At 42.1% G+C, this 24607-nt stretch overlaps 1 protein-coding gene across 1 annotated transcript in view; it reads right to left on the bottom strand.

Annotated features, from left to right (window-relative positions):
• Positions 1-7789: 7789 nt before the first annotated feature.
• kiss1ra (KISS1 receptor a) overlaps positions 7790-24607 on the bottom strand; it is a gene marked incomplete at both ends in the record, with an annotated part of 32639 nt that continues 15821 nt past the window's right edge. The window contains 3 exons of the mRNA XM_080725800.1: positions 7790-8173; positions 9082-9320; positions 10075-10210. Of these exons, the coding sequence (XP_080581926.1) occupies positions 7790-8173; positions 9082-9320; positions 10075-10210 (759 nt within the window). The remainder of the gene's footprint in view (positions 8174-9081; positions 9321-10074; positions 10211-24607) is intronic.

Raw genomic sequence — 24607 nt, 5'->3', positions numbered from 1 at the left:
TTGCCGCTCTGACATCACGCTCTGGCTTCGCTTTGATTGCGACCGTCAGGGAGCAGTTTACTACCAGTAAGACTCCCTAATCGGGAGATAAGCGACCGTTGGTCGCTTATCTCCACAAATAGGCCGCTATAAAAGGACTCTCAGTGACATACACTCTCCACAGATAAAGCAGTCAACCAGCCTACCAGTCAACCCATTCTTTGATTACTTTGTACAACTAGATTAACTTTTCAATGGCATCCCCACTGGAATTGACCGAAATGTACGACAGACAATGCCGGTCTTATACCAGGAAAGAAGCATTTCTTCGACTCAGACCTTATCGCCAGGGTTGGCTTATAGCAGCTGTCGGTAGATAATGCCGGTCTTATATAAGGGTCATTTGTGTACGGTGTGATTTGCCATGGTTACTCATTGAAGTTGAATCTCCATATATGGAGATAACCTACGCATCACACTAAGTCTGACCTCACCAGCCCATATTTGGGCATGAGCAACTTATGTCTCCATATATGGAGATATGATGACATCACACAGTCCTCAGCCGATGATGTGGCGTGATGTCATACAATACACAAACAAGCCCAGATATGAGCAGGGCAAAGGTGTGACGTGTGACGTGTGACCGACCGACCGACCGACCGACCGACCGACCGACCGACCGACCGACGGCCGGTGGAGGTTTCTACCACTTTTTCTAGTCACATGTTCAAATACTGGATTCTGATTGGCTAAATTCCGGAGGTTATGGCAGAACAACCGCCGCAGTTGTGTGAGGACGAGATCAATGCGCCTCAGTGTACATCCGGGGACTTATGGAGATAACCTACGCATCACACAAAGTCTGACCTCACCAGCCCATACTTGGGCATGGACGACTTATATCTCCATATACGGAGATGGCCATATATGGAGATACGATGACATCACAGAGTCCACAGCTGATGATGTGGCGTGATGTCATACAATAAACAAACAAGCCCTATATACTGATGCGATACGATGACATCACAGAGTCCACAGCTGATGATGTGGCGTGATGTCATACAATAAACAAACAAGCCCTATATACTGATGCGGAGATATGAGCAGGGCAAAGGTGTGACGTGTGACGTGTGACCGACCGACCGACCGACCGACCGACCGACCGACGGACGGCCGGTGGAGGTTTTCATTGCGACCGTCAGGGAGCAGTTTACTACCAGTAAGACTCCCTAATCGGGAGATAAGCGACCGTTGGTCGCTTATCTCCACAAATATCACAACCTCCACCTCTCACGTCATACGGGTAGCCATAGTTACACCTGGAATGTTGAATCTCCATATATGGAGATAACCTACGCATCACACAAAGTCTGACCTCACCAGCCCATACTTGGGCATGGACGACTTATATCTCCATATACGGAGATGGCCATATATGGAGATACGATGACATCACAGAGTCCACAGCTGATGATGTGGCGTGATGTCATACAATACACAAACAAGCCCTATATAAAGGGGCAATTCTCACCAGGGAAGAGAGCATTGCCTGGAATGTTGAATCTCCATATATGGAGATAACCTACGCATCACACAAAGTCTGACCTCACCAGCCCATACTTGGGCATGGACGACTTATATCTCCATATACGGAGATGGCCATATATGGAGATACGATGACATCACAGAGTCCACAGCTGATGATGTGGCGTGATGTCATACAATAAACAAACAAGCCCTATATACTGATGCGATACGATGACATCACAGAGTCCACAGCTGATGATGTGGCGTGATGTCATACAATAAACAAACAAGCCCTATATACTGATGCGGAGATATGAGCAGGGCAAAGGTGTGACGTGTGACGTGTGACCGACCGACCGACCGACCGACCGACCGACCGACCGACCGACCGACGGCCGGTGGAGGTTTTCATAGTAAACTGCTCCCTGACGGTCGCAATGAAAACCTCCACCGGCCGTCCGTCCGTCGGTCGGTCACACGTCACACGTCACACCTTTGCCCTGCTCATATCTCCGCATCAGTATATAGGGCTTGTTTGTTTATTGTATGACATCACGCCACATCATCAGCTGTGGACTCTGTGATGTCATCGTATCGCATCAGTATATAGGGCTTGTTTGTTTATTGTATGACATCACGCCACATCATCAGCTGTGGACTCTGTGATGTCATCGTATCTCCATATATGGCCATCTCCGTATATGGAGATATAAGTCGTCCATGCCCAAGTATGGGCTGGTGAGGTCAGACTTTGTGTGATGCGTAGGTTATCTCCATATATGGAGATTCAACATTCCAGGCAATGCTCTCTTCCCTGGTGAGAATTGCCCCTTTATATAGGGCTTGTTTGTGTATTGTATGACATCACGCCACATCATCAGCTGTGGACTCTGTGATGTCATCGTATCTCCATATATGGCCATCTCCGTATATGGAGATATAAGTCGTCCATGCCCAAGTATGGGCTGGTGAGGTCAGACTTTGTGTGATGCGTAGGTTATCTCCATATATGGAGATTCAACATTCCAGGTGTAACTATGGCTACCCGTATGACGTGAGAGGTGGAGGTTGTGATATTTGTGGAGATAAGCGACCAACGGTCGCTTATTGCGACCGTTAGGGAGCAGTTTAGTATCAAAACCTCCACCGGCCGTCCGTCCGTCCGTCGGTCGGTCGGTCGGTCGGTCACACGTCACACGTCACACCTTTGCCCTGCTCATATCTCCGCATCAGTATATAGGGCTTGGCGTGATGTCATCGTATCTCCATATATGGCCATCTCCGTATATGGAGATATAAGTCGTCCATGCCCAAGTATGGGCTGGTGAGGTCAGACTTTGTGTGACTGCTTTATCTGTGGAGAGTGTATGTCACTGAGAGTCCTTTTATAGCGATTGAAATCATGATGAGGTCACGATGAGTCATCTATGCCCAAATATAGATTTCTAGGTCAGATGGCCCATGGAGTTTGTGATGTCAAACCTAGCAACCCAATATAAACAAACCTGATGTCAGACCTGAAGTATCCTTTTATACCCATATATGGAGATACAGAGATCTCCATATATGGGCATATTAGAAAGCCCATATATGGGCATATACGGATGACATCAGGGATATCCATATATGGGCATAAAAGGGACAAGGGCTTACAGTTAAGAGATCTCCATATATGGGCATATCAGAAAGCCCATATATGTTCATATACTGATGACATCAGGAATATCCATATATGGGCATAAAAGGGACAAGGACTTACAGTTAAGAGATCTCCGGGCATAAAGGGACAAGGACTGTTACAGTAGATATAGAGATGTCCATATATGGGCATAAATGAACAAGGACTGACAAACACTGAGATCTCCATATAACCTATGGGAATATAAGGGGACGAGGACAATGCGTAGCATTGTGAGCTTGTAGACCTATTTTCTAAATATTGTTGTACATTAAAAACTTGAAATGGGTCGTTCTGCATAGTACTTGGGATTTGTTGATGTAAATGTTCACATAGAGTGTAATAATTGGTAAAACAAACTTTTGGCCTATTTGTGGAGATAAGCGACCAACGGTCGCTTATCTCCCGATTAGGGAGTCTTACTGGTCTCCCGATTAGGGAGTCTTACTGGTAGTAAACTGCTCCCTGACGGTCGCAAAAACCTCCACCGGCCGTCCGTCCGTCGGTCGGTCACACGTCACACGTCACACCTTTGCCCTGCTCATATCTCCGCATCAGTATATAGGGCTTGTTTGTTTATTGTATGACATCACGCCACATCATCAGCTGTGGACTCTGTGATGTCATCGTATCGCATCAGTATATAGGGCTTGTTTGTTTATTGTATGACATCACGCCACATCATCAGCTGTGGACTCTGTGATGTCATCGTATCTCCATATATGGCCATCTCCGTATATGGAGATATAAGTCGTCCATGCCCAAGTATGGGCTGGTGAGGTCAGACTTTGTGTGATGCTTAGGTTATCTCCATATATGGAGATTCAACATTCCAGGCAATGCTCTCTTCCCTGGTGAGAATTGCCCCTTTATATAGGGCTTGTTTGTGTATTGTATGACATCACGCCACATCATCAGCTGTGGACTCTGTGATGTTACAGGTATAAAGTTATGGAATGCTCAAAACAAGGAGTTGAAGAGTTGTACATCAATGTTTCATTTTAAGAAAGTGTTTAAAAGGGGGAAAATTAGAAATTATGAGCTAGAGGGTTAATATGATTATCTTTCTTCTTGCCGTGTGGGTGTACGCATGTATGTTTTTTTTTGGGGTGGGGGGTTGTGTGCGTTTTTTTGTTTTGTTTGTTAGTCCTTGATTGTGTTGGTTTTCTTATTCCTTGAAGTTAATGTACTGTATATACAGAGGCCATAACAAGGGTGTTAAAATGTTTTTAATTTGATGACCGGGGCAGGCTTAAATAAGATTAATCTTCTGCCTGCTCCCTTTCAGTTCATTTATGAATGATGTATAAATAAAATAAAGTAAATTGTATGTAATGTAAAAAAAGAAAAAAAAACATGAATGAAATGAAATAAACAAAATGAAATGAAATGAAATGTCATCGTATCTCCATATATGGCCATCTCCGTATATGGAGATATAAGTCGTCCATGCCCAAGTATGGGCTGGTGAGGTCAGACTTTGTGTGATGCGTAGGTTATCTCCATATATGGAGATTCAACATTCCAGGTGTAACTATGGCTACCCGTATGACATGAGAGGTGGAGGTTGTGATATTTGTGGAGATAAGCGACCAACGGTCGCTTATCTCCCGATTAGGGAGTCTTACTGGTGTCACACTAACAGAATCCCTTTTATGCCCATATATGGAGATCCCTGATGTCCACATCCCTGATGTCCTCATCATTGTGGCGCGACCTCGCTGCGCCGATCCCTGATGTCCACCTCCCTGATGTCCACAACCCTGATGTCCACATCACTGTGGCGCGACCTTGCCCTTTAGGGCGAGGTCGCTTGTTGCCCTGAGGCGTCTTACTAGTTTTATTTGCAAGTGTGACTCACGTCACGGCAACCACACTTGCAAATTAATTCTTTCCTTGTCCGTTTTATAACCATCATCAGGAATGCCCATATATGGACATACCGGTATTGTGTTAGTCTCATGATAACCAGTGTGGTTGTCGCGACGCGAGTCACACTTGCAAATGAATTCTGTCCTTGTCCCTTTTATGCCTATATATGGAGATCCCTGATGTCATCAATATTAAGCCTGTATCATATTGTGTCAGTCTCTGTTGTTTCAGCACAACGGTAGTTTTTATTTTATTTTATTTTATTTTGCTATGCTGATTTTACAAAACTCTAAAAAAGCATCACTGCTGGTCACATTAAACACACATTTCATGATTAATGGTTTGGTTTGAGATATTTATATTATGACAAACAAATAATAAATACAATAAAAGTATTATATTTTCACAGTGTCACATTAGATACAGCACGGTACTTAATGTAAAACAAAAACAAAAATTGTAAAACACAAACAAATTAAACAGAAATTCATTGCATCCTCTTCCTGCTCAAATCATGTACTGTAGATTGTCTAGGGCCGCTAGGCTTGATATCGGATCAAAATCAAACCTTGAAATAAATTTTAAAAAAGCGTTCTTTATATTTCTGCATTGGTTTGCATAATTAATTTGTGTGATTGAGGACATCATTGAAAATTACTCAAATTCTCTCTCCATCCTCCTCTCTTACTTTGAAAGTGCACAAGCAATCAAGTAATAATGACTGAACAATGTGTTAAATAAAATCTTTCCTACTAATTACGATGCTATCAAAAATGATCACTCCGCACAGCACAGAAGTATAATTCTATAGAAAGGCTTTATGCTCATATTATATGCCCTCAAAATTAGGTACAGTACATACTCTGATGTAACCTATTATAATCAATGCAAACACATTTAATTTCCAATGTCATACTTTCAAACAGTTAGCCTAGATTCTATCTCCATTCTATACTCGTAAAAAGAAGTCCATATGAAGTTGCAGTCAAAAAGCGGCATCTGAGACTCACAACATTACGTAAAAAAGAGACACCAATGCAAATGTATCTTCATTAGGCGTGAATGAATGAACTATTGTGCCATTTATTTTTTACTGTACTTCATATGGACAGTCACTGCTTTTTACTAGTTGATATTGAAACACTTAGAGCACCTGATTAATTGGTTAACTCAACAGTACTGCACTATTATTATTTTACATAGTGCAGCACACTACTTTTCTACCTTAATTTATTAAAAGGTCATTTAAATTAAAAGAAAGCCAAGGCACTTTTATTGGCAAAGAAATCCTTTATTGATATCTCTATATCTATGCAACATGCTTCAGCAAAATTGCCTTCTGCATGGGCACTGGTCTGGATATACTATATCATGTTAATGGTTAGAACCATTAAGCTATATCCGATATAGCTTTTAATGGTTCTAACCATTGACATGAAAAGTGTCTAGGCTTTCTTTACTTCAAAATTGACAAGGATGAACTCTGGTATCATTCCAATTAAAAGGAATGTTTAATCCAGGGTCCAGGGACCACAGATGAAAATTAGCCTACGGCTGGCTAACTCTGGCTCATTTACATTGAAGTGAAAACTGACATGTCCATTAATGAGCACGGTCCCTGTCAAATAAAACAAACTTTCCTTTCTTTAATGAAACTAAAATGTAGCCTTGATGATAGGACTGACTGTGTATATTATCTTCTTTGTTGTTTTATTTTTTATAATAGCCTGAATTGATTGGAGTTATGCATGCATAACATTTTAATGATGCACTGAAGTCTTTTGCCGCTGTCCATGGAAATAACTTAAGTGTCAGAACTAAGATGCTTAGAATATTGCATTTCACATCACAGTTGCGATATTATTAGCTGAAACAATAGTCTTTCCAAGTGTGAAACCCTACGGCACTCGTTGACATTTCCAATCTACACAAGTACACATCGATAGTCAAGCACATGGAAACACACGCTGGTCTTGTGAACGCATGAATGTTTGCGTGTATAGCGGATAAAAGATAAGTAAACATTCTCTATACTTGACTGGTCCTCACCCCCATCTCAGGCTGTTTGCAGAGACAGATCTATTCATCTGGAGCCTCTAGTTCTGCCTGGCTGGACACGTTCATCAAAACAGAAATGCCAACGTTAACCCTACGTTAGCTGAACTGGCAGTTTCATAGCTGGCTTTACATGGGCAAATCATGAGGGCTGTACTGGTAAAGATTTTTTTTTACATTTTCCAGGTACTTTTCCTTTATTTAGATTGTTGTTCTTTTCTTGTGGCACTGTATTTTTAGGAATACCATAGATAGTTTCCATTCAACAGTCACTAGAAAGTGTCACCAGTCACATGTTAGCCAGTGATCCATATGGGTATTTACAGGAACACTATGTCCTTTTATTATCTACAGCAGCTTTTGAAGCTATTCAAATAAATTAATTCACATTGCAACAACTATGAATCTACAGAATGGGAATCAGGAACAGGCATAGTACACCCTGATAGGACACACATGAACACAATGGACAATAAATACAGGTGTAACACATAACTTTGAAGTTGGGAGAGTGACATCTGCTGGACAGGTAGCAGCAGCACAGCCGCTGCATGAATTGCTTGCATGTTCATTTCCCATGGCTGTCTTTTATGTTAGATTACTTGCACTGTTTTCTGACAAGTGCTGCTCATAAAATGAACATGTACATATTCAAAGTCTCGTTCTCCAAAATCAATTTGCCACATTATTGTTGTTGTTGCCTTCCTCTGCTGCGGCGAATTTGATTTCGGCGTTGTTCGTCCGGGAGGCTGTGCTGCCGTCTCTGATCTTGTGTTTGAACAGGAACGGGAAGGTCTTCTTGAAGGACTTGCGGAAGCTGGCTCCCATGAAGCCGTACACTATGGGGTTGACGGAGGAGTTGGCGTAGGACATGCAGTTGGCCCAGGTCTTGATCTTATAGGTGGCGTAGTTGGGCCGGTAGCTGGGATGGAAGGACTGGAAGAGGACAAAGAACTGAATGGGACCCCAGCAGACCGTGAAGAGAAGCACGATCACCACCACCATCTTGGAGACCTTCCGCCTGATGCTGATGGTCCTCTCGGACAGCAGGTTCACCTGGCAAGGAGAGGAGGTCTTGCTAATTATTAATATTACCGGTAAGTAATATCAGATCTACATACTGTATACAACGAATAAAGTAAGTAAGTAAGTAAGGTAGTAAGTAAGTAAGCCTTGGGCTCCCAAGCCATGTGGCCCATAGGTCAGGATGCTATAGCTCTTGTTTCCTTAGCTTGAAGAAGCTTAATTGATGTACAACCCCTGGACATTAGTGATGTGTCGTTCATGAGTGATTCGTTCATAAGAATCGAATCGTTAGCAAGACTCGTGAAGTGAATGATTCCATTTATAGTCTTCTTCGTTATGACTCAATCTCAGGGCGGACACACTAAACCACAAGGAACTTAATTTAAAATGTATACCTTACCTAGGGATCATACCAGTGGTCTGGCGTGTTTAGCCCATTGACTGGGACTCAATAAACATTAACATTACTGCTCATAACTTTCCAAAGTATAGATAGATTTTCGAGGAAGACATTCCATTCATCTAAATCTTCCAGAGACTTCAAACTTGCTTGAGATAGGTAATCCAACAGCAAGTGTGGTGTCGAGGTTAGGTTATAGCTGTGTTTTAATGCCTTTTAAAGCTTCTATTGGTGTGAAAAAGCTGAAAGGATTTATTTAAATCAAATTAAATTAAATCAAATAACCCATAACATATAAACTGCACAAATGATGTTCAGCCAACTCAGTTACTCAGGTAAGTTCGGTAATGTTGTCACAGCTATGGTCGTGGCAAATGTTTTAATGACTGGATTCTTTTTTTTTTATCTGACATATAGCTAAAGCTATAGATGGCAATATCGTATACCACTTAAGCTCTGTTTTATAGAATGTATGAAAATAGAATAGAAAAATAGAAAAAGGAACAAGAGATCATAGAGGTTAAACACTTGCTTATACCTGGTAGTTGTTGTCGACTGGCTCTACAGTGGGCTGGCCCACTCTCTTCACCATGAGTGCATAGCAGAAGGAGATGGTGAGGACAGGCAGCAGGTAGGCAGCTATGAACTGGTAGAGGATGAAGGCTCTCTCGTGGGCCTTGGAGGGGAACCTCTCCACACAGTACTGCTGGGGGCCGTACCAGTTGCCCTCCTCAATGCGCTGGTACATGAAGATAGGTGTGGACAGGATGAAGGAGCCTATAGGTTAGAACAATTACTGAATTAGTTGAAACTTGAATTAGGCATTATGTATTTTGTCACTGCCAGACAGAAACCTTGTATCTCCAAGTTTGAAATGTGTATGTTTTTTGGTTGATTAAAGCCCTCCTTCATCATACAAAAGTGTTGCACAAAAGTTGTGAAAATAGCAAATCTACAAGCACACAACGCCTCACGGTGCGAGGCGTTGTGTACTTGTAGATCGGCTATTTTCACGATTTTAAATGTTTTTTTTTTTAATAATGACAAAAAAGGAAGGTTTTGGTTTCCACCCGACAGTGACGATTTATTCTTTGAGACACACAGTGCAGTACAGCTATTTGTATAATTTACAATGACAAACTATTCAAATTATCCCTTGTAACCCTTGTCATCTGTGTCCTGTTTGCCCCTGCCAATCCTCGTGTTGACTGTGCTTTAGTTATGTCCCTGTCCATCTATACCACTTTCCATGTGGAGTGAGTTTGTGTGCTTAGCCTCGAACTTCTTTGTTATAGAACTTCAACTTGCCTGTTTGGGGATCCTTTTGTTTAGTCAAATAAAGACTTTTGAGTTTGAACTGCCCTACTTTTGGGTCCTGTACTCCTGTTCTTTATTCATCCTGACAGTTGTAACTTTGCTTGACTGGCAGTGTGCAGTTTTCTAAGCATACTCACAGGCATAGGAACAATTTCACAATGAAAACCCATTTGTTGAATTCAATAATAACAAATAGAGAAGCCTAATAGCTGACCAATCCAAATGCAGACGCTGACGATCATGGCAACTCTTGGGGTGCGGTGGCGGAGGGACTTGAGAGGGTAGACGGTGACGTAACAGCGGTCTCCACTCATGGCGGTCAGGGTGATGCAGGTGGCCTGCACGGTCATCTACAGGAAGGAAGGAAGAGCACACACACACACACACACACACACACACACACACACACACACACACACACACACGCATGCACGCACGCACACACACACACACACACACACACACACACACACACACACACACACACACACACACACACACACACACACACACACACACACACACACACACACACACACAGAGTCCACATGTTTGTGTCGTGAGATAGTCTATGTGCACGATTTAGAAATTACCTCATAGCTTGTACACCATAAATTCCTCCATAAAAATACAGTCCAAGTTAAATTAACGCTAAGGATTTCACTGTCTATGGGTGGGCCAAACTGGGTTTTTAAACGTAAACTGTTTGGTCATTGCATTGTTCTTGTGCCCCCGGCCCCTACATAGTCAGATTACCTGTATTTGTATCCCGTCATGAGTTTGAATGAAAGGCAGCTGCTTACCGGTACAGTACTATTTACGGTACAACCATGCTTACTGTATTAGACGTTAGATCCTGTGTTCTGTGCTATCCATATTTTTATGTTGCTGTTTTATGTTTGTTTTTTAAAGATTAACTTTTTTGGCTTTTTATGCTTTTATTGATAGGACAGTAGACTGACAGGAAACAGGGAGAGAGATGGGGGACTGACACACAGCAAAGGTTGTCGGGAATGGGATTCGAACCTGAGACACGCTGTCAGGCTGGTATTGCAGCCTAGGTTGCCTGGACCATCATGCCACCATTATTTTCATATGAAACTGTTTGTGTCTTGGCCAGGACTCCCCTTTAAAATAGATTTTGAATCTCGATGGGACTGCTCCTAGCTGGTAAAAACAAACAAACAAACAAAAGAACAGCGAGCCAAAGAACGAATGCATGAATGTTTTCTAAGATCAATGTTGGAATAACTGTAAGAGACTGTGCGTAGTAACTTTGAGTAGAAAAGACACTTAAGATGTGGAGAGCGTTCATTCCACTTCAGCAGGAATAAAAAATGCATGCTGTAAGCAGCTACTTGATACTCAAGAGAAATGGCCTTTTCTTCCAATTACTTCTACAATATTTCTGAGGGCTCATTAATGTGCTCTTGTTTTTGAAGTACATGGGATGAATGAGAGTGCCTGCGTGCGCGCGTGCATGTGTGTGTGTGTGTGTGTGTGTGTGTGTGCGTGCGTGCGTGTGCGTGCGTGCGTGTCTGAGTGAGTGAGTTAGTGAGTGACATAGTTCTCTCTCTCTCAGAGAGAGAGAGAGAGAGAGATGAAGTAGAAAGCAAAAGTAAGCTTATTGAGTTGGAAGGAGAGAAGTGCAGAGAAGTGCAGAGCTGTGAATGGTTGCTAATAGCTTTGTGATAGCATTTACTAATTAACATATGAACACAGAATCCCATTAAATTTCTAATTAGGGTGAAGAATGCTGAATTCAATCAACCTACCCACAGCGCAGAACAGAATGCTGATTAAACGCCAAATCTGGAGTTCATGCCAGTTTACATTTTAACATTTATGGCGCGTAACTTGCATAATCAAGCCATCACTTGATTAAATTGTAGTGATAATAACCTTCACCGACCTCCGCAAAGCTTTTTTTCTCAGTCCACAGGGGAAAGATGCTTCACTGTCCCTAAGTATGTCCATGGACTCTTACAGATTTTGTCCAAAAATCCTACAAATCGGTAGGCAGTATCTCGACAGTTATGTGATCGACACGGATGTGTCCGATTTTGCATATTCCATCCTGATTGGCTAAGATTGGCTTCCAAAGTTTGTAGGATTGAGCCGTTTGGAACAAAATGCCTCAAATCCCAAACACAAAGTGCAATTATCATGAAATCGCACACACACGTTCCCACTAGGCAGAGGAAGAAATGCCACTTAATTTTTTTTAAATCAGCCTTATGGTGGCGCTATAACAGGCCGATTTGTGGTTTTACCTATAACTCCACCGATCAGTTTCAAACTAGTAAGCGCACTCCCTAGAGGCCAAGGAAAAACCCTTTCCCTGCATTTTTCACATCGGCCTTTTATAGCGCCACCTTTGGGCCGACTTATGTAAAACACATTTTTGGATATTACTCCTTCAGATTTTCTCCAAAAATAACACAAATCAGTACACAGTATCTCTATAGTCACGTGATCAAGTCTGATCCGTCTGATATTTCATATTCCATCCTGATTGGCTAATATCTGCTTCCAAAGTCTGCAGGATTGCTCCACAAAATGCACAAAATGCCTCAAATCATCAACGCAGCTTGCGATTACCGTGAAATTTGCCACACATATTCCCACTATGTCAAGGAACAAATGCTTCCCTTTTCACATTGGCCTGTTATAGCGCCACCAGCAGGTAGACTTTAGCAAAACACATTTTTGGAACACAATGCTTCAAATCATGCATGCAGTGTCCGATTGCCATGAAAGGTCTAAGGTGAAGAACATATGCCACCCTTTTTACATTGGCCTATTATACAGTAGCACCACCAGGACGCCTGGCCTGGTGGAGACCTGTGCTCGGAAGAGCACTGCTTCTAGTTTATGTGATGTTTTCGGCCATAACATTAGCAGTTCCGCTAACATTAATGTAGTCCCTCTGATGGACTATTACAGTATGTGCTTGGACTTTAAACAGCCATTTCTCATTCCATGCACACGACATCTACACTATTTTTCGTCAGCTATCGTCATTACTAAGCATCATGCTGTGTGATGTATGCTGGCTTTGTGATGTATCCTGGGCCATCTTCCTCTCTTCCTTTGAAATAGCCTTTCAAGTGAGTAACCATCAGCCAAAAGTAATTTTCTGTGTCCCAGTACCACCCTTCTTCAGCTTCCGTTCCTCATCTCTCACCACTCTCTCCACTCTCATCTCACCACTCTCCTCTCTCACCAAGTGGTCTTAAAAATCAAAACTCTCTCTCTCTCTCTCTCTCTCTCTCTCTCTCTCTCTCTCTCTCTCTCTCATGATGTCAGTACCCATCATCCCACATTCTTTCGGTACTACTCCACCACTCCAGTGATTCGAATTGATGACAGAAGCTATAATCAGACCAGGCAGTTGGGAACACTGCTGCTGAGTAGAGTCTACTCTTGAGCTATCATATGTATTTCAGCATGAACTGTCCAGAAGCTATGGATACTCAATATTATGTTGGGTTCAAATATGGTGTCCTCCATCGTCTAAATAATTTATTTTACTATCTGTGACATCCACAAATGGTACATCCAATTCCCTTTGAATGTAGGCAGTGCACTGTACAGTGTCTCAGGCCATATAACTATTAATAATTCATCAAAAACAGTCTTTCATTGAATTAAATATCAAACAACAATATTTATTTGAGCATTTTTGTTGGACCCCGAGGCTAGCGTAGAATATTCAATATTCCTTGACTGACTGACTGACTGACTGACTGACTGACTGACTGGCTGGCTGGATGACTGACTGACTGACTGACTGACTGACTGACTGACTGACTGACTGACTGACTGACTGACTGACTGACTGGCTGGCAAGATTCATGCACATCGCATCTTCAAGCAGTGAAGCACCTCAGACTGTGTGCTGCTATATGACTAATGTACATGGCTTGCATCTGTTCTTATCATTGTGGCTATTTCTTTATTATTTATTACTTTTATCGGCTGGGTATGTACAGTATGTATGTACTGTATGTCAGTGTCCTCTCTTGTTTAAGACCGTAGCCCAATCAGGGACCAGCATCTCTGGCAACGTCATCATTAAAGGGGCCCCACCATGAATTTCACATTTTACATTTTGTTCTTGTTTTTTGGTCTTCCCAGTGTCTCTTCCAGCCCAAAACATCCCAATTCATTAACTTCACCCTTTGTCAAGTTCCACCCCATGTCTCTCTGTTACTAGGTGGGACAAAAAAGCCAGAGAAGACCTTTTTTTCCATTCACTTCCATTATAAAAACAAGATTTTTCATAGCCTCATTATTGCTATTTAAAGTACCAAAAGAAAAACATCTATGTGATATATCTTAGTTACATCGATATCATTCATGTGAACTAGTTTGTTGAAGCTTATTCATTATAATTATCGAAATGACGGTGCAGCCGTACTGCGCCGCGGCCGGGCCGTGCATCACCGCACCGCGGTGAAAGAATCAAAGGACTTTGTCCCACTGCATAACTCCGCCCCCGGTAGCAAAAGTGAATGATTTTTCTGGTTGGCAAGTCAGGGACCAATCAGAAGGCTGACAAAGGGTGAATTAGAGACGGACAGAACTTGAAATTTCAATATCTGAGTGGTTGTTTATGCTAAAACCTGTATAAAACCGTATTATTGACCAATATTTATATAAAATATATATTTTTAAAAGCATGTTTCCTATGGTGCCCAAAATGTAAATGCCCTTGTGGAAGTATTGTGTTGTATTTTTAACCTACAAAAGGTTCACCAAAAGGAGAGGCCACTCTTCTAAAAAGAGTTAAACCTTGTGAGGAAAATGAAAAGTCTTATGATTTTGTGAGGCATATAAAAGAAGGAAGACAGTGGAGACACACAGTAAGAAGCATATAGAAAATGGAGTCGATAGAGTTAAAGTCACATTAATATTGAAGAATAACGATGATTGATGTTAAAAAGAAAATGGACCATTCATAATATGCCTTTCAATACAAGGCTGGAAACTACTCGTCTGCTGCATGTTCAGATGAATAAAGCTAATTATGTTCCTATATGTTCAAGTAAAGAAGAACAAAATTGCATGTTCATCTTTTGACAAATGTGGGTGCACGTGACAGCCTTGTGTGCTCTCTTTCATGTGTAAATTAGTCTTGTGTGTTGAAGCGAGAACGTCACCGTCTATCTGCACTCACTGCCTTTCCTCCTGTCTGCCAGTCTTCCATCTTCCTAATTACCGTAATACACTACCTTTTTCACATGCCCGTAAAGCTGAACTTTCTAGGAACGGAAAGCCATTTTCAGCCATTTTCAGTTCTTGACAATACAAAAATCAACTAGGACTGCTGCTCATTATTCACTTACGTAAACCTGACAGGCTGCTTATTAACGGAACAGGGACCACTGAAATTCTTCCATTCTTTAGACAAGACCCCGGCATTTACAACACAGTACTACATGCCACTACAACACAAATCAAAGTATTCAGTATTCATGTGTGAACTATATAATTATTGTGAGGCACAATGGGCCTCAGAGAAGTCATGTCTTCATTATCTTCTCATCTGTTCGGATTCTTTCAGATTTTCAGATAAAAAGAAAATTGTGTGCGGGAGAATGGGGTTTTCCTCTTTCCTGTGAAGTTGGGGAAATTACAGTACAGAGGAAAAGAAACCTGCCAGCAAGAACGAATCCTGAACCAGACCAATGAATTACCAATTAAACTCTGCAGTACAGACGTTGTTGACCGGGGTGCCGTAGGGGTCTATACTTGGCATGCTCCTTTTTTTTACCTCTACAGTCTACACCAGGGTTGGCCCGCGGGGGGCTACTGTCTGGCCCACACAAACCCCAGTAATAATGGTGGTATAAGAGCAGCAACAACACTAGTATATCGTCATTGTCGGGTGGAAAGCACAAGCACACAACGCCTCGCACGCAAAAATTGTGTGCTTGTAGATCGGCTGTTTTCACTAGTTTAAATCATTTTTTAAATGATAACTTCAACACGAACGGTTTTGGACATACAAGATTTTCACCCGACAATGACGAAAACTGTCGCTGGAGTAGTGGGAACGCCACCGTCGCCCCCTGCAATGTTGTGGCCCTCGGCTTGGTACCCTAGATATAATTCGGCCCTTGGGGAAAACTAATTGGGGATCCCTGGTCTACACCAACCTATTGGCTAAAAATAACACATCTACAAGTTTATTGTTTATTGAAGTTTATCGAACATTTTCTGACACAGGATGCAGGCTCAACACTATATAAATATTTTCTTAAAAAGAATTGCGATAGCCTATTCATATACACAATTCACAATGTACTACGCTCACACACCCCACCCCACAAATTCATCCGTAACCCACACAATCCTACAGATCATGTGCTAAAAGATCCTTATCTCAGTGTCTCTGAAGACAGATATTGCTCCACTTCTGACGTCAGCAATGAAAAAGGCGCTTGCCGATGTTATCAGGGCTGAGCTGCTGTGACAGATGAACTCAACAACACTGCAAGGGTAATGAAGTCAACGGAATCCCACATGTTACACGACTTTGTATACGGTATGTCTCAGACAACGTGGCTTTGCAACACACTGTTGCAATCAGAGGTGCTTGGGCCATGCGAAAAATGATTGGACATGGAAGGGAGAATGAGAATTATAATCTGGAATATAATAAGACTATGGGCACGTCCTCCTCGGTTGTTTGTGTGTTGATGAAAGTATACTTAAGTAAGACTCCCTAAATCGGGAGATAAGCGACCGCCAGGTCGCACACAAACTTTAGAAGGCAATGGTAGCCAATCAGGAGGGAATATGGCAAATGGAACATATCCATGTTGATGACATGACTTTAGAGATACTGTGTACCGCTTCGCGTGATTTTAGGGCAAAATCTGTAGGAGCAGTGTCCAAAAATGTCTTGCAAGAATCGGCCTCACTCTATCACTTGTACAATCGCTCACTCTATCACTTGATTCATTAAACCAAGTGAACTCTAGCATCCCTATTCTGGGGTCAGGGTACTAAAGTATCGTTAGATTTTCAATAGGAATTCAATTTTAAAAAAATCATTTTTCTCTCAATTTTCTAATTTTCTAGCTCCCCATAAAATCAAATATTGGTTCATTTTTCCAATTTTCTAGCTTGCAAAAAAATCAGGAAAATGCTTCAATTTTTTAAATGTGTGATTCATATTTGTCATTATTTGATTTGGAACCGACAAAGGAAAAACATCTTTAAAAAAGGTATTTTTCATTTTTTTACCACATTACGAATATCAAAAAATTGACCAATTTTTCCAATTTTCTAGCTTGCAAAAAAATCAGGAAGATGCTTCAATTTTTTAAATGTGTGATTCGGCTTTGTCATTATTTGATTTGGAACCGACAAAGGAAAAACATCTTTAAAAAAGGTATTTTTGAATTTTTTACCACATTACGAATATCAAAAAATTTACCAATTTTTCCAATTTTCTAGCTTGCAAAAAAATCAGGAAAATGCTTCAATTTTTTAAATGTGTGATTCGTATTTGTCATTATTTGATTTGGAACCGACAAAGGAAAAACATCTTGAAAAAGGTAATTCTTAATTTCTTACCCCATTACAACAATCAAAAAATGGGCCCATTTTTCCAATTTTCTAGCCCACAAAAAAATCAGGAAAATGCTTAAAATTTGCTCAATTTTTTGAATGTGTGATTCATATTTTGGCATTATTTGATTTGGAACCGACAAACAGGCCCATTATTCAATTTTCAAGTCCAGGAAACAAATCGTCATCATGAATGTCACGTGACCACGTGTCAAGTCACATGGTACACAACTTCAAAATAAAAGCTGTAGGCTAGTCTAACATCCAAGTAATAGGATCAACATGCAGGCAGGCAGGGGGTCCATGAGGGGTTTACAAGGGGGTCCATGGCTGGTTCCCAAAGTGTGGTTTGGGGACCCCCAGGGTTTCTATGGCTGGTTCACAACAGCCTGGTACACGTACAGCCATGGCTGGTTCCCAAAGTGTGGTTCGGGGACCTCTGGAGGTCCATGACGGATTTCCAAGGGGGTCCATGGCTGGTTCTCAAAGTGTGGTTCGGGGACCTCTGGGGGTCCCTGAGGGGTTTCCAAGGGGGTCCATGGCTGGTTAGCAATAAGTGTAATAGTGTACATGGTTGCTATGGTAAACAAGCTGGTTGCTAGGGTAAACAGTTGGTTGCTAGGGTAAAAAACATGGTTGCTATGGATGGTGTGAGTCATGCTGGCACCCTTCGCGGCAGGAGGAAGCTGGTGCAATCGCCCCCTTGGCTTGTCGGGACCCGTGCCTACTAACGGGGTGGCAGGCTATCACCTCAGACTAGAACCCGTACGGGGTGGCCGACACCAGCCCATTGACAAGAGAGAGGCCTTGATGTCCCTTTACTCTTTGATGGGGTGGCCAGTTGACTAAGAGTTTCCGTTCAGGCCTTCTCGATATTGTACAGAGTTCCACGGGAAATCTGGGGGTGGCTGTTACAAAGACCCTCACTCACCTTCACGTCATGTAGCTAGTCGTTAGGTAGCCATAGTTACACGTTGAAGGTTGAATCTCCAGATATGGAGATAACCAACACATCCCTCCATATACTGTATGGAGATAACCGACGAATCTCACTAAGTCTGACCTCACAAGCCCCATATTTGGACACGTACAACATATAACTCCATATATAGAGACATAGCTGCTGACATCAGTATGGCATCACACTGCTGACATCAGTATGACATCACACCGTACACAAATGACCCTTATATAAGACCGGCATTATCTACCGACAGATTGTGGGAGTAAGATTAGGGAGTCTTACTGGTAGTGTAATAGGTGAAATAGTGTAATAGCGAAAGAAGAAGAAGAAGTGCATTACTTGTAATATTGAAATAGCATAAATGTTATTGCGACCGTTAGGTCGCAGTTACTATCAAAACCTCGACCAGCTGTGAGTCCGTCCGTCCGTCCGTCCGTCAGTCAGTCAGTCTGTCTGTCACACGTCACACTTTTGCCCTGCTCATATCTCTGCAACCGTTGCCCCGATCCATGCCAAATTTTGCACATATACTACTTGCCTGCCAAACCACAACCTCCACCCATCAATTCACACATGACCCTCTTCTAGCGCCACCATGAGGCTGATTCTTGCAAAACACATTTTTGGACACAGCTCCTACATTTTTTGCCCTAAAATCACGCAAATCGGTACACAGTATGTCTACACTCATGTCATCAACATGGATCTGTCCCATATAGCGCCACCTTCAGGCCGATTTTTGAAAACACATTTTTGGACACTGCCCTAATGCCCTATTAATATTGTAATAAGTGTAATTGCGACCGTAAGGTCGCAGTTTAGTATGAAAACCTCCACCGGCCGTCCGTCCGTCCGTCACACACGTCACACCTTTGCCCTGCTCAATGTATACGTGTAACGCCTGATACTGAGGTGATGTGTCACTGTGACATCACAGATACTGAGGTGATGTGTCACTGTGACATCACAGGTGAGATCGCAGTGATGTCAGATACTCAGAGCAGGGATCTCCATATTTAGGCATAAACAGGTGACATCACAGTGATGTCAGATACTCAGAGCAGGTATCTCCATATATGGGCATAAAATGGATTCTGTTAGGGATCTCCATACTGTATATGGGCATAAAAGGGATTAGTGATGTCAGATACTCAGAGCAGGGATCTCCATATATGGGCATAAAAGGGATTAGTGATGTCAGATACTCAGAGCAGGGATCTCCATATATGGGCATAAAAGGGATTCAGATGGAGATTCAACTTCAATGAGTAACAATGGCAAACTGTCAACTGCCCGTATGTCTTGATAATTGGTAAAACAAACTTTTGGCCTATTTGTGGCTTATCATCACATCCAACCATCTTAAGATACTCAGCTAGTGGGGAATGCTCTCTTCCCTGGTGAGAATTGCCCCTTTATATAGGGCTTGTTTGTGTATTGTATGACATCACGCCACATCATCAGCTGTGGACTCTGTGATGTCATCGTATCTCCATATATGGCCATCTCCGTATATGGAGATATAAGTCGTCCATGCCCAGGTATGGGCTGGTGAGGTCAGACTTTGTGTGATGGGTAGGTTATCTCCATATATGGAGATTCAACATTCCAGGTGTAACTATGGCTGCCCGTATGACGTGAGAGGTGGAGGCTGTGATATTTGTGGAGATAAGCGACCAACGGTCGCTTATCTCCCGATTAGGGAGTCTTACTGGTAATATAATAGTGTAATAGTGTAATTGCGACCGTCAGGTCGCAGTTACTATCAAAACCTCCACCAGCTGTCAGTCTGTCAGTCAGTCTGTCAGTCAGACTTTCAGTCACACTTTTTCCCTTCTCATTGTGATTTTGGCTGCCAAACCACTACCCCCATTTCTCCCTCTTCTAGCGCCACCATGAGGCCGCTTCTTGCAAAACACATTTTTGGACACTGCTCCTACAAATTTGGCCCTAAAATCACGCAAAGCGGTACACAGTATGTCTACACTGTCCAAGATAGCGCCACCACCAGGGCAATTTTTTCAAACGCATTTTTGGACTCTGCTTTTACAGATTTTGCCGTAAAATCACGCAAAGCGTGATTTTAGGGCAAAATTGCCCTGATGGTGGCGCTATCTCGGACAGATCCATGCTAATGTGTACCGCTTTACGTGATTTTAGGGCAGAATTTGTAGGAGCAGTGTCCAAAAATGTGTTTTGCAAGAAGCGGCCTCATGGTGGCGCTAAAAGAGGGAGAAATGGGGTAGTGGTTTGGCAGCCAAAACCACTATGAGAAGGGCAAAAGTGTGACTGAAAGTCTGACTGACAGACTGACTGACAGACTGACAGCTGGTGGAGGTTTTGATAAGAATGCACTATTACACTATTTCACCTATTACACTACCAGTAAGACTCCCTAATCGGGAGATAAGCGACCGCTGGTCGCTTATCTCCACAAATAGGCCAAAAGTTTGTTTTACCAAAATCGTCCTGATGGTGGCGTTAGATGGGACAGATCCATGTTGATGAGATGAGTGTAGACATACTGTGTACCGATTTGTGTGATTTTAGGGCAAAAATTGTAGGAGCAGTGTCCAAAAATGTGTTTTGCAAGAAGCGGCCTCATGGTGGCGCTAGAAGAGGGTCATATGAGAAATGAGAGGTGGGGCCTCCGCGCCGCCGAGGCGGACGAATAGGTACCGGCCCCAGCTCTCCCGGTCGCTCCTAGCCCGAGTTTAGGCATTTTATGTGAGCTGCAGTGGAGGGGGTCCTCCACTGGGGGCACCACCACTTTTGCATCCGTTCTGGAGCACCAGGAGTCGGTGGTCCCCGGGAATTCCCCGTGAGCAGCCCCGTTGGGGTGGTCTTTTTTGCACATTTGGTCATTTTTTACACCTGGGGGTCCCCCGGAGCTCCGGGGGTCCTTCGAGGTTGTAGTTTGGCAGGCAAGGAGTTTGTATGTAAATTTTGGCATGGATCAGGGCAACGGTGGCGGAGATATGAGTAGGGGGAAAGTGTGACGTGTGACGAGTGACGTGACGGAGGGAAGGACAGGCTGACGGCTGGTGGAGGTTTGGATAGTATGAGAGTGTAAAAGTAACCTGCTAACCAGCCATGGACCCCCTTGGAAACCCCTCAGGGACCCCCAGAGGTCCCCAAACCACACTTTGAGAACCAGCCATGGACCCCCTTGGAAATCCGTCATGGACCTCCAGAGGTCCCCGAACCACACTTTGGGAACAAGCCATGGCTGTACGTGTACCAGGCTGTTGTGAACCAGCCATAGAAACCCTGGGGGTCCCCAAACCACACTTTGGGAACCAGCCATGGACCCCCTTGTAAACCCCTCATGGACCCCCTGCCTGCCTGCATGTTGATCCTATTACTTGGATGTTAGACTAGCATACAGCTTTTATTTTGAAGTTGTGTACCATGTGACTTGACACGTGGTCACGTGACATTCATGATGACGATTTGTTTCCTGGACTTGACAATTGAATAATGGGCCTATTTTTTGTTTGTCGGTTCCAAATCAAATAATGCCAAAATATGAATCACACATTCAAAAAATTTAGCAAATTTTAAGCATTTTCCTGATTTTTTTGTGGGCTAGAAAATTGGAAAAATGGGCCCATTTTTTGATTGTTGTAATGGGGTAAGAAATTAAGAATTACCTTTTTCAAGATGTTTTTCCTTTGTCGGTTCCAAATCAAATAATGACAAATACGAATCACACATTTAAAAAATTGAAGCATTTTCCTGATTTTTTTGCAAGCTAGAAAATTGGAAAAATTGGTAAATTTTTTGATATTCGTAATGTGGTAAAAAATTCAAAAATACCTTTTTTAAAGATGTTTTTCCTTTGTCGGTTCCAAATCAAATAATGACAAAGCCGAATCACACATTTAAAAAATTGAAGCATTTTCCTGATTTTTTTGCAAGCTAGAAAATTGGAAAAATTGGTCCATTTTTTGATTGTTGTAATGGGGTAAAAAAATGAAAAATACCTTTTTTAAAGATGTTTTTCCTTTGTCGGTTCCAAATCAAATAATGACAAATATGAATCACACATTAAAAAAATTGAAGCATTTTCCTGATTGTTTTGCAAGCTAGAAAATTGGAAAAATGAACCAATATTTGATTTTATGGGGAGCTAGAAAATTAGAAAATTGAGAGAAAAATGATTTTTTAAAATTGAATTCCTATTGAAAATCTAACGATACTTTAGTACCCTGACCTTCTGGGTACGTCATAATAAACAATAGGTGTTTTGAGACTGAAAACACTGTACAGGAATATGGTCTTAAGACTGGAATTCTTGTCCATCTACTGCACTTTGTCAAAAGACTACAAATCTGTCCATGCTTGAAATAAATGATGAATCTGGCATCAATGAACTTAGAACAAGGACGCCAGCACTCACTTTAGAATTAATTATTCTTGTTTTATAAGGTTTCCCCCCAGCAGCCGCAAACAAATGGACGTTTCAGGCCAACAGGCCTTCCTCTGCGTGTAACTCAAGGCTGCTGAGCCGTGCACGTGACGAATATATTTCTGAACTACTTTTTTGACGAGTGCTCCTCTTTTCTCTTCCTGAATCTGGCATCAAACCTATATGGATCACTCTGAGATTAACCACGCAAATCCTAGAGTCCCTTTTCTGGGTATATCATAATGAGCAAACATTTGGCAAACACCTCAACGCAACACATTGTGAGCTTGTAAAGTAGATTGTCTATTTTCAGCGAAGACATTTGGTGTAGAATGAATGAAGAACATGTCACTGCAGCTATAGTGTGTGCCAGCGGCTACGTCATTGTAGTCCTTAGCGGCCATTTCTTGGGTCAAAACACAGGTGTTTCAATTGTTTGATTGCATAGAACTATAGTCTAATCAGAACACCTGTGTAAGGCTGTGTTTACCCAAGAAATGGCCGCTCTTAGAACTACATTTGGCACACCCTATATGTGAACTCAAAAGGCCAAATAGTCGGAAGAAATGTGTAGATCAACGTTTCTTTTTTCTTCTTTTTTCTCGCTCCCTTATCTCAAAAAGATAATTATAAGGAACCATTAGAATGTGGCCTACTCCATCCAACATCACAGAGGATTTAGTCTCTCTTGATGTTGAAAAACCAGTTGATTGGGGGAGTGGGATTATCTTTTCATACACCTTCAAATTTGCATTTGAATATGAATATCTCTTCTCCAGCTGTTCATGTTATTTATGTTGAGCCTACCAACAAACATCAAAAAGTGACTCCTTACCCTCTTTCAAAACTGCCATAAAAGAGCACCTTTCTGCAAATGGTAACTGCTCTCAATAACGTCTAACCCTCACCCCCAACAGTTTAGAGTACATACATGTTTTATTGCTGATGATGTCTGGTATGTTATTGTGACCGAAGGTCGCAGTATACCATGGGAAATGTCACAGCTTGTCCGTCCTTCAGTCAGTACAGGAAGTGGTGTCACGTGACATCACCTCATCAAAGATCAAACCCTGGATATCCATACTGTGTCAGTCAGTCAGTCAGTCAGTCAGTCAGTCAGTCAGTCAGTCAGTCAGTCAGCCAGCCAGCCAGCCAGTACACATTTTTACAGTCTATGGGTTGGTTCCCTTGTCACTGTGACATCACAGGTGATATTACAGATGACATCACCTATGTAAAAGTCCATATGGGTATCCCTTTTATGCCCATATATGAAGATCCCTGATGTCATTGATATATATCACTGGCCAGATGGGAAAGGGATTGCCCATATCTGTGTGGCTGGTTCAGATAGGGATCTCCATGTATGGGCATAAAATATATTGTATGTGGATACATATTATTATTAATAAAGGATAAAATAAAATAAAAATGGTCATTCCCAGAAACAAAATCCCTTTTATGCCCATATATGGAGATTTCTGATATCATCAATCCCAGGCTCTAACTGGCCCAAGAGCCTGCTTTACTCTACACTATTTACACCCTACCTTCCCCGAAAACATTAATATTAAGTCCATATATGTATATGAATATATATTAATAAAGGATAAAATAAATAAAATGTCCATATACAGTATGGGCATTCCCAGATGATGCCCTGTTAGGGTACCCTCTTATGCCCATATATGGAGATCCCCGGGCATCAAACCCAGGCCCTAACTTGCCAAGGCCCTTCTTGGCTTTACTAATTAACATACATTTTATGCCCATATATGGAGATCCCTG

This window comes from Nannobrachium achirus (assembly GCF_963921795.1).
Source record: "Nannobrachium achirus genome assembly, chromosome: 5".
Lineage (NCBI taxonomy): Eukaryota > Metazoa > Chordata > Actinopteri > Myctophiformes > Myctophidae > Nannobrachium > Nannobrachium achirus.
This window is presented reverse-complemented; position numbering and strand designations above follow the sequence as displayed.